Source organism: Typopeltis vanoorti, chromosome 12, assembly GCF_054136105.1.
Source record: "Typopeltis vanoorti isolate ZY-2024b chromosome 12, IOZ_Tvanoo_1.0, whole genome shotgun sequence".
NCBI classification, from domain to species: Eukaryota; Metazoa; Arthropoda; class Arachnida; order Uropygi; family Thelyphonidae; genus Typopeltis; species Typopeltis vanoorti.
Window position 1 is genome coordinate 87,345,950 of NC_143560.1, and position 12,573 is coordinate 87,358,522.

Here is a 12,573-nt window from a genome sequence, read left to right on the forward strand (position 1 = left end):
GAGGAAAAATCTATGCCTGGATTCAAGGTCGCAAAAGATCGGATCACTGTTATGATTGCAACACTTCAGAGGACTTGAAACTTAAACCGCTTACAGTGTACTATTCCCAGAGACTGCAGGCCTTTAAGAACATTGACCCAAGTAGGCTGCCCATAATCTGGAAATCCAATACCAAGGCTTGGGTTATATGTGTGCTGTTCTCAGACTGGTTCAATAACCACTTCATTCCCCAGGTGAAGGAAGATTGTGCCAAGAAAGGAATCCCATTTAAAGTGCTTCTCCTCCTGGACAATGCCCCCAGCCACCCGGAAGAGTTGGATGACTTTTATTCTGACGTAAAAGTTGTTTACCTGCTTCCTAGAACCACCGCACTGTTGCAACCTATGAATCAAGTCACTATTGCGACTTTCAAAGCCTACTATCTGCACCGTATATTTTCCCAAGCAATCAAGGCCATTGATAGTGGTGAGGGCATTACTCTACGTGATTTCTGGAAGAATTATAATATCCTTGACGCTATCAAAAACATCGGGGTGGCATGGGATGAAGTCAAGCAGACAACAATGAACGCTGTGTGGAAGAAACTCTGCCCAGAAATGGTGCAAAATCGTTTAAAGGAAGGCGAGCAGACAATGACTGATACGGTTCTTGAGTTAACACAAAAATTACAGCTAGCGATGGAGACGTGTGTGCAACTGGCAGAGCAATTAGAGCTGGAAGTGGGTAACGTTGACAAGCTTCTTTTGAGTCATGATGAAGAGCTTACTAATGATGACCTTATTCAGTTGGAGGCATTCCGAAGAAAATACTATGCCGATTGAAGCGCCAACTCCAGACTTTAAGAAATTTACAACAAAGGGACTAGCCGAGGCTTTTAACCTGATAGACATGGCGCTAGCAAAATTAGAATCGATGGATCCGAACACTGAGCAGTTTGAGAATGTTAGCTGCCGTATCCATTCCGATATGTCTAGCTACAAGGCCATCTACGATGACAAAAAGTGTGTGACCACACAATCTACTCTAGACATGTTTGTGAGATGCCGCTCACAACAACGTCAAGATGACAACTCAGACGACCCCGACTATGCTCAGCCTTCAACATAGAGAGGGATAGAAGTTGCCAGAGAACAGCATTTCTCTTCACAACCATCCACCAGCAACGCCGACTCTCCCACTACAGAGCTAAATTAGTTGTCACAAGACATTTTTTTATTTGAAAAGTGTTATTTCAGTTTGTTTTTATATTCTTTTTATATATTTTTCATACTTTTATAGTTTATATCCGAGTAAATACTGCTTCAGGATGTTTCATTTATAAAATAATACTGTGTAAATAATATACTGTACATATCTGTATATATACATACATATAATAATAATAAATATTGCAGTTTCTTACGAAGTTACACTTAAGCAATTTACAAATTTGGCTTGCATAAAATTCAAGTTACGTAAAGGTTTACGGAATGCATTACTTACGTAAATCGGGGGGGGGGGGGGGTTAGTGTACTGAAAACACCTAGCAAATAAGTTGGCAGATGTCCTAAACGAATATAGAGAAAAATGTATAGCTAAACTATGTATAAAAGTAGCTAAATAAAACTCATGGGAGGACTTTTATAAGTATATAGAAAATAAATATCAGGAAGTTGAAAAAGCTTAGAAATGGAGGAAAGAGTACTATAAAAGTAATCAAAGATGATAAAGGTGAAATAAAACTGATTTTTTTAAAAAAAGTGAAGATAGGATATTCTAGATATCTGGAGTAATTACTTTGAATGATTGTTAAATGAAATAATTAAATGTGGTACAATAGTACATATAGGAATACTTATCATTAATACTTGTGGTAAAAAAAAACTATAATGAATCTGAAATGTGGAAAGGACGCTGGAGTAGATGATATTTGACACCAGGAATCCTCAAATGTGGGCATATAAAAAGTTTTTCATTGCTATACTTGAATAATTCAGTAGATATGGTCAGAAGGTCAAATAATTTAAAAATTATACCAATTTGAGGGAGGTGATGGAATAAACTCCTAGAGTATATGAAATGTCATATCCAATCATCCTTAAATTGGTATGGATACTTAGATGCTGATTATCTCTCATGCTTAATCTTGGTGAACAAAATAAAGCACTGAATTAAAATTAATTGTTATCCAAAAAGATGAGTGATAATCAGTATGTAAGTAATCATATCAAGGTCAGTGTCATATCATGCAAAACTCTTGCTTGTTAGACAGGATGACCATTTAAAGAAATAGTAAATGTCCAGTGATACAGAAATAGGTTTGACACCATATGCCATTTTATTCAGGCCAGAAGTGGAGTAGGTCACCTTTTCAGCAGAAATCATTCTTATGAAAATATCACATACGATTTCTTCTCTTTCCTTAGACAAAAAGAAGAGAGAACGGTACAGAAAGAAGTGATGAAAATTCAGATAGTGAAAATGAGACACTTGCTGCTCTCATTGATGAACTGCCCGATCCTGATGATACTTATGGTGGTAAACGATCCAGAGACTCAGAAAGAAATGACAATGAAGAAAATGAAGTGTGTCCCAGGTTAGTAAATTATGGCTCTGGTGGCTTAAGCTTAATGTTGGTTATTTATTTAGTTTATAATAATGAATGTCTAGCCATTAATCATTGAATTATATATGCCCTTAAGACCTTTAGTGATATTCTAGTAGCCATTCATGCTAGCAGATTATTAATCTTTCATTTAAAATAATTCTAAGTTCTCTAGCATTCACGTGCATCCTCTTTCTCAGTCCTTTACCCAGTTCATCCTTAATTCCTGGCCATTAATAAACATCACTCTTTATGCACTTCACGGAAGCACATTATAAAATGTTAGTAATAGCATGTCTATCTTACTTAATTTAATAAGCTAAACAGACATAATGAAGCATAGTATTTCTCATCTTATCTGTATCTCTAACTTCCTTAAAATGTGAGTATTCTCAGAAATGTTTTTATGAATTAAAATAATATTTTTTAATCCATTAAACTGCATTTTTATAGACTGCTTAGCTACAAAATTAGGGATTGTTCCCTGACCTGGAAACTTTCTAAATTGTGTCCAATAATTTTAGTTCAGTATATATGATCGACACACCCATTGAGACTTCAGATGAAAACTCCAGACTGCCTCGATCGTCAGCTTGGAGGTTTAATGGAGTATGAGCAGCACTGGGAAAGGATTAAAAACTATTTTAATCCTTCCAGTATATCATCTCAGTCACAGAGACATCTTCACAGAGTACAAAGTAACACTTATAACACACACCTTAAGGCAACAGTATACTAAAAAAAATGTTGGCATTGTGTTTGTGTATTTTACAAGTGTTAGTTTGTAGTCCCTGAAGATGTTTCTGTGACTGAATGAAATACTGGAAGAATTAAAATAGTTTTTTTTTTTTTTTAAATCCTTGACCAGTGCTGTTCATACTTTATTAAACCTCCAACAACATGATGCCCTTCCAGCACTTAGGCCTTAACACACAGATGCTGCCTTTGTACTGTCCCAACACAGTATCCCTATTACAGATGGAGATTTTAATACACAAATAAGATCAGATGTTTCAGGAATTACAAAAGAGAGAAAAAACAAAACTTTCATATACCACACTGCTACAAATGAACAGTTAACTTATGCAACACTCATAATCTTGTCAATTTACAGAGCAAATTTTTATGCACAAACCTGGAAACATCCAAATGCGATTAGATCACAAATAGATAATATTTGAATCAATGAAAACTAGAATGAACAGAATTGTAAAGCTTACAACAGGAGAACTAAGCTCTTACCATAGAACAGTAAGTGCATTTATTAAACTTTGTCTCAGAACTTTTAAACCTAAAATCAGAATATCAAATAAACATCATTGAAATGATGCGACTCTTTCTTCCATACAAATCCAGTATAAAAGAGGCATTACAAATAAAAATAAAAAAAACTAACAGAAGGCCTAGTGCCTGAAGAACCCCCTTAGATCTTCATTTATATTGCACAATCCTTCTTAGAAGTAACAGTATAACTTTGGTTACCAGGCCTTCTATGTAGTATCTCTATGTAGTCAGTTAAATGAACTAAATTATCAAGTATATGTGTGACCTTTCAAAATGACAAGAAAAACCAGATCCAGACTACATTGCTTGGAAAGAAGTTAATGGACACTCTCATGGGCAAGGTGCATTGTGCCATGTAACGAGTCACATATTTGTAGCCAGTATAAATTGGAGGAATATGATGCTCCAATTCGATGCCACTTTGTCCAAGTGAAATGGCTGCCAGAAGGAACTGACAGTTTGAAAAAGGCATTGAGATAGGATGCCATGTTGCAGGCTTATCTGTTTGAAAAATTGTTGATAAATTGGGCTATCCCAAGTCAACAGTCAATGATACCATACCGAGATGGAAGTGCAGAGTCAACTGCAAGCACTACCTGCATTGAACGACCCACCACACACACACACTCACCAAATATGACCTTAAGGTGCTATTGAAGGATAATATGTAAAAATCGCTATTCGTTGACTGACACATTGAATGCAGAATATCAGGCATTGACTGAAACATGAATCTGCACAAAAACAATCAGAAAGAAGGCTCACAACATGGGTTTCCTTGGTAGGGCTGCAATATGCAATCCCCATATTATCCGAACCAGCATGCAATGTTGTCTTTGGTGGTGGTGCAAAGAGTGTATACAGTGGGATTTGGAAGCTTGGAAATCTATATTATGGAGTAACAAATCATGCTATGCACTGAGCAATGGACGAGCATGGGTCTGGCGGATGCCCAGTGAATGTCTCTTACTAGAATACGTAACCTCAACTATGAAATCTGGAGGTGGCAGTGTGATGCTATGGATCTGTTTGTGATGCCATGAACGTTGAACTCCAAGAAGTATCTGAACATTCTGGACAATTCGATGCTTCCTACTTTGTGGTGTTTCTATGGAACTGACCATTGTCTCTTTCAGCAAGACAACACATGTGTCATAGGACTGCTATAACTGTGATTTTTGGAAATGAATGTCACTATATTCAGCTGGCCTCCACAGAACCCTGATCTCGACCCTATTGAACATCTGCAGGATGAACTGGATTGTCGGGTGAGGTCAAGGGACATCTGCCCCACAACAGTCCAGGGCCTCATTACATGCCTACAGGAAGAATGGTCCAGAATTTCCATTGATAGCTATCACACACTTATGGAAAGTATGCCCTGTAGGATTGCTGCAGTCATTGAGCAAAAGGAGGTCCTCCATCTTATTTAGGTGAGTGCCATGGCTGTTTATTCCTCACACTATGATGTCTGTTGACTTCTTTTCAAGCACTGTATATGTCAGAAAATAGTACTATATCAGAACATGTATAAAACCAGAGAAATGTACCTGGTAGCTAATTTCTTATGCATGAAAGAAAGGAAACTCAAAAGACTAAGAATCAGAGTTAAAAAGATAGATGCTTGAAGACAAAAATGAACTCTTGGTGTGGAAGAAATACTTAAAAAAACTGTTGAATAATTCAAAATGAACTTTCCATTGTCTGTGTCACAATTATACCATGCAAGAATTTGAATCTGCACTAAAAACAAACCCAAAATAATGAGAAACACATGGAATAGATAGCATAATGGCAGAGGCTGTTACATGAAAACATATGAAGAAAAAAGTGACTTCTGGAAGAACTACTAAATATCTGCAATATCGCTGTAGCTACAGCCAACATTCCATCATAATGGAGAGGCCTGTATCCCCAAAAAGCCACTATATAAAAAATGCAATCAAAACAACCTGGAAAAATTCCAGAAGAATCACACTATTTCTTGCCACACTAAAAATTTATAATAGAATACTTCTAAACCAATTTGAACCATGTGTAACACCTCTTCTCTGGATAAATCAAGCAGGTTTCTTGAAAAACAAAAGCACACTTAGAAGGCTGCTAGAAGAAGCAAGAGATGACACCTTCCTTTAATCTTAAATTTCATACATTTTTCCAAAAGCCTTTTATTCAATGAGTAGATAAAGGATGATCAAAATTCTCAGTTATTATGGCATGCCCTTGAAAATAAAGCAATAATAGAGCTGTATCAGACTTACAATGCAAGAGTAATGGTTAATGGAGAGATGACTGAGAACTTTCCTTTTGCATTGGAGTTCTTCAGGTACAACTGTTTAGTACCATATCTTTTTATTATTACTCTTGAAGATTTGACAGCCCATCATCTGCAAAGATGATGGTCTGTTGAATTAGCAGAGATGTGCTAACCAACTCTAACATTCTGACTGCCCAGAAACACCTAGATTATTTGTGAAATATGCAGCATTCATCGGGTTAGCAGTCAACAGCTGGAAAACTAAAGTCATAAAAAATAGAATAGAAAGAATCTTAAGCTAAATGACCACACTGTTGATGAAGTAAAAGATTTTCAGTACCCAGCTTCTCAACACCCTAATTGACAAAGTGGAGGGAAAAAAAAGCACAAAGTTCTTCAATTCCATAAAAGCCTAACTACTATCTGGAAATCTAAACTCATCACCAGAAATACCAAAATTCATTTGTTCAAAATTGCCCATCAGATCATATTTGCATATGGTTCCAAGACATGAAAATCACTACTCAGTTCATAGTTAATGTCATCAGTAGCTTTGGGAAATGTGGATCAGTTGATCAATATTAGGATATGCATGGCAAGATTACTCATTTTTAAAGAATACAAGCAAAGATGTCTCTAATAGAAACTTCAGAAAAGTCAGCTGTGTGGGGAGGCCAAGAAAACAGTTGAGACAATACATAAGTAAAATTCATTTTGAAGAAGAGACTCAAGAACATCTGACATATCTCATTTGGCACATAACTGAGCAACTTTGCTCATTTCAATCAACTTTAATTGATTTCATCTCCAATTGTTATATGTATATTTCTGTATATATTTCCCTATTCATACTTGAGTAAACTATGATGATATAATATAGCAGTTTAACACCCTTTAACTTTAAGAGATAGTCATATCTAGTGTAATAGAAATTGTTCCATTATTACTAGTGCAAAAGTTTACAAAAAGTTACAAGACAAGAAGATATTCACATCATCAAATTCCTGACATGTACCCTCAGGAGGTGTACAGGATATTATGATAGTACTACATGAAAAAGTTACATCATTACTAACTTCCTGTCAGCATTTTCACTCCAAATTAATCTGTTATCGACTAAAACTCCAATTTTATCAGATATTATATTTCTCTTCTAAAGTACTTTTTACTGTATCTATCCACCTGGATATTGGTCTTCCTCTGGGTCTTTTTTCTTACCATTCTGGCAAAGAACACTTGTTTTGTTAACCTTTCCTCTCCCATTCTGTTTAAGTTATCATACCACCTGAGATTAGCTCTGCTGACAATGTCAAGGTTCTTTCCTAATACTGTATCCTCATTTTTAATATGATACTGCTATTGATGATATTTGTTCAGTTGACTTCCTACCATACCAGCTTTGCTAAGTCTTCTTTCTATTTCCATATTTAATTTTCCATCGTCACTAAAAATTATGTCTGAATAGCTGAAATGTTTTACTTGTTCCATAGGTTCTCTATGCAGAATGCAGTTAATGTCGTCAACATTTATGCCTAATCTTGTTGATTTTCATATCAAATTTATCACAGCAGTAATTCAATTGACATTCGCTTCATTCATAATTAGAAATAATTGTGGCAGAAACATGGGAGAGGAGATAACCATACTTTCTGATTAATCCATATCATTCCAAACCACATAGGGAAATGCAAAATATAGATTCTCTACTTTGTTCTTTTCAAAGAATTTTGTCTTCCTTCCAGTAATATGAGTAATATATCTCTGAAAGGAAATTAGAAATCCAATCTATGGATGGGCTAATAACTTTTTATGGGTTCCTCATAATCTAGCTCTGCCTTTTGTGTAAATCTGGTGACCATAATATCTTAGCATCAGCAATAATGTTATTTTTCTGCTGAAAAACTGAAAAGTTACAGTGGTTACTAAATGTATTCTTTTACACAAAAAGTTAGGCGAGATTATGAGGAAAACACCAGGTGATTAGCCTATCCATGACTGGATTAGCCACTTTCCTTTCACAGATATCTCTTACTGATGTCTCTTAAAGGAAGCAGAATTACATCTTGTATTTAACACTATGAGTCCTATCGATGTATATTTACATCGATAGGACTCACAAAGTGTCAAACAATATTACAGATAATGTACATTGTACAGTTTTACCCTGAAAGTTATAGCTGCTTTCAAAATAGCACTTTTTCATCATTCCAGTCTATCAGTATGGTTTCAGGAACATGATAGTGATATTATCACTAATACGTCTCCATCTATCATTATATCCAAATTTATTTAAGAAGTAATTCCTGACAGTTTAGTATAGGGATTCCTTGCTTAAGAAGTAGCCTCAAATGATTCCAGACTCATTTGAGATACCATACCTATCATCTTTTCAAGGTATTCTTGAAGCTATAGTAGTTCAGCTACATACTTCAATCTGGTGATTGAATTCATTTATTTTGTAAATACAAAATAATAGTAGTAGTACTACATCAAAATAAGATTTTGCTTAACTGTAATTAATGTGTGAATTTCCTTCAGATTAAAAAGAAAAAAAAATCATTTAAGGTAGATCAAATATGTGAAACTCCAAATTTTTTTGTTCCACTCCACTGAATATAAAAATAACAACATAGTGCTGTGGATTTTTATGCCCCATGTTGAGAATTGCAAATAATAACAAGGTTTAATTTCAGTGCTCTTTACAAGAAAAGTTTAAAATTGAGCAAAGAAAGCAATGTAAAAATATCGTAATCAGGAAAATGTGTCAAAAATTTGAGAGAAGTTACAGGCATATATCCATTTACTTTTGTACATTGTCCAAAAGTTATTGGACACTCTTCTAATTGCAGGAAGATGGATGCAACTGGTTTATTCAGACGTCATTGTGATCTTGTATGCTAAATAATCAGCCTCCGTAGCTCAGTCGTTATAGACAAAGCCCTTTGGTTGGAAAGACCTGGGTTCGATTCCCTTCAGTGACGTGAGGAACCTTTACCTGGCTCTTCCGATTAAAAGTGAGTTAGTAGGTCTTGTGGGAGGGTAGGAATTTTTGCCGGCAAAGGTTAGTCGAGCCTCTGCTACTAATGGCTCAGTTAAGTAAGTTTGAGCATGGTTAGTAGTTGAAAGGGAGACAATCGTTCAATGCTGTTGGCACACTCTCCCTTGATGAGTCTTTGGACTCCCTGGAGGTGTCAAATAATAATATGTGCCAGCCTGGTTGGCTAACAGTATAGCATTTCTGCTTTTTAACCAACAGCTGAGAGTTTGAATCCTACTGCAGTACAGATGTTGTGAAAGACTAAGTGGGAAATAAATTTGTTGCCCGATGTGAAACCACCACCTTACTTATTAAAATCCTGAAGTTGCTTGAAAAGTAACATTGTTTCATCTGTAAGACAGGAAAACTAGGTTATCTAACCATTAATTCACCCAGAATACTAAATGGATGATAGACTTACAGCATTTCATGAATGAGATTCACAAAAAATGAAAAGAATTAACACTGTGCAGGTGGGGGGGGGTTGTAGTTAGGTATCATGTATTTAGAGACAATGTACTGTGGCATAGAAATTAATCATTCCTAAGGTCAAGGCTGTCTCAGCTCATGACCTGAGGCCAAAAATATTGACTGATAGGAACCATTATCCTTTTGAGAAGGCTACTTTATCTTAAAGGGTAATGTTTGGAGATACAAGCAATCCATGAGTGCTCCAGAACATGTAGAGAGCTGTACATGATGATTCTTCACAAGTATGTTAATAATGAATGAGTCACTTGACATAGGGCAAGGCACCCAGAACCTAGGCTGTTGAACAATTGAAAATTAGTGTTGGAGAATAGCAAGCTTTTGATAAATGCATATAAGTATGAAGGATTACCTGATGAACAGCTTATACCTGAGCATGTGCATTTTCCCAGCAAAGGATGTGGCATTTTAATGATTTGAATTGGTTTTTGTGATATGGATTAGGTCCACTGGTTAGAGTATATTGGAATCAGTACTATTAGGTTCTGCATTGATGTATTAGACAAATGTATCTTTCATTATTGTAATTTTTATGGTAATTGGCATATACGTTCACCATGTTAGCCCTCCATGTCACAGTATAGTGACTATAAACACATGGTTTGGAAATAATAACATTGCAGTGACTAGCACAGTCATTCTAACTTGAACCCAATAGAACTTCTGTGGGATGAACCTATAGCATGGAATTGGAACACAGAAGCCTTCGTTGATGTAATAATTATTACAGCCAAAGGAGGGACAAAACATCAATTCTTATTAATGAATATAATTTATATGTTAGCTGTTGTTCTCTTTTAATGTATATTTTTGTATTTCTTGTTTCATATTATGCACTTGAAGTCTTCTAAGAAGAAAACTAGTTGTGTGTTCAAATAATAAAATTTTTTCTATTTTATTATCCATTGGCTTTTAGTAATTATTTCTTCAAATTATGTCATGCAGCCAAGTTCCATTGCATCAAATATATATATAAAATAAGCATGTGACCAATCAGCTCAGGTCAGATAGCATGTATATACAGGCATAAATATTTTTTAGGATCTTTCACGTTAAATTTTCAATAGTAGTATTGACTCACAGTACTGCAAAGATAAATATAATTTTATTAAGCTGCTGATACTGGAGGCAAAAATTCTGCTAATAAAATTATGCAAGAAAATACGTATTATGTATAATTAGTTATCATGGCTTACATTCCAATTCGTCGAGTTAATAATTGTTCTTGAGACAGTTCTTTATAAGACTTTTTTCAATTTTTTTTTTTTTTTTCCCAACTTCTAGAATACTATGCAGTTTCTTCTTTCTCACTGAGCATGAATATTGGATCTTACAAATTGAATGCATGAGGAAAATTTGTCTCGACTTTCTTGCATTACTTTACAGTTGATTGCTTCACTTATTTCTGAATTATAATTCATTTATCACATCACTTGAATCTTTATTATTTTCTGTAGGAAGAGATGACACTGATGAGATTATATTTACACTTATGAACTTTAAAGTTCCTTTTAACAAACTTCCAGTTTTTTTATTTTATTTATTTATTTTTCACACGTTCATTGCCGATCACACGATATCGCGTGATGTGAGTTCTCACCGGGCGGCGATCTTCTTTTTCTTTTTTCATGTATGGAAACAGATAGTAGTCCGAGGGAGCCAAATCTGGAGAGTAAGGAGGATGCAAAGGACTTCGTAGCATAAATCGAACAATTTTGCAGTCACAATTGCAGAAGAGTGGGCGAATGTGTTGTCATAGTGAAAAAGATTCTTTTTCACCATGAGAAACATATGAGAAAAAGAGTTTCTCATATGTAAATGTTCATGTAAAATATTATGTACACAGTCTTTGAGATGCCCACAGCCTTAGCAATTTCTTGCATCTTCACTCTTCTATCATCCATCACCATATCATGGATTTTTTCAATAATTTCTGGAGTAGTGACCTCAACAGGGCGTCCAGAACGTTCAGTGTCACTTGTGCACTGAACGTCCAGAACGTTCAGTGCACAAGTGAACTTTCGAAGTGTCATAATGACCACTTCGAAAGTTACTAAACCACTTATAAACAGTTCTAATCGAAGATACAGACTCACCATAGTATTTATCAAGCTTAGCTTTGGTTTCCTGAGCCATTTTCTCTTTCAAAAAGTAGTGTAGTGATTTAAACATGAAATTCTTTCTCATCCATTTTTCACAAATCACAGTATACTTATCCATTCAAATGAATGCCAAACACAGAGTAATAGATCTATCTGACTGAAACTGTGTGTGATCCTCCAGCAGTTGCCAGCAACTAAAAATAAATGAGATACGTACTGGTGGCGCCATCTCTTAGGCTTTGCACAGACTTATCGCACGTCTTTTATACATTTCATTTTTCAGGACTTCTCTAATTTTGTTAACAAAATTTCTACTCATTTCTACTTTCTAATTGCATTCTAAATTTCATTTTCAGGAAGAAGAAAAGACTGAGTAATACAGAGACAATTTGTGATGATGGTGGTAGTGCAGAATACACCAGCTTATCTCTAGTTGATGATGAAGCCTTGGCACTTCATCTCTTATCACAGAGATAAGATTGGGTTAAAAAATATGTAAAAATAAATTATTTTATTGTGTACACTTTCTACTATGACATGACATAAATTATAAGAGATATTAAAATACTCTTCAAATAACCTGTTATAACTATACAGTCAGTATGATGTTTGTTAAGAAGAAAAAAATGTTTGATATGTAATATCAATTTATATATATATATAATATATTTGCAATTGCATGATATGGATTCCTTTGAAGAAAGTTGCCATAACATGACAACCATTCAAAACTATGAAAATAACAGGAATTAGTCTGAACCACTTATACTTTGTTACTCTATTTTGATGAAATAGAGAGTAATAAATTTGTGAATGTTTA

General features: G+C 35.0%; 1 protein-coding gene across 1 annotated transcript in view; it reads left to right on the top strand.

The window, feature by feature from the left end:
- The window catches only part of LOC150100970 (putative ATP-dependent RNA helicase DDX10), a 293,342-nt gene extending 280,769 nt beyond the window's left edge, over window positions 1–12,573 (top strand). Inside the window, exons 18-19 of the mRNA XM_090401236.1 lie at window positions 2,406–2,575; window positions 12,110–12,573. Coding sequence (XP_090257362.1) covers window positions 2,406–2,575; window positions 12,110–12,230 — 291 coding nt within the window. The 3' untranslated portion in view covers window positions 12,231–12,573. The remainder of the gene's footprint in view (window positions 1–2,405; window positions 2,576–12,109) is intronic.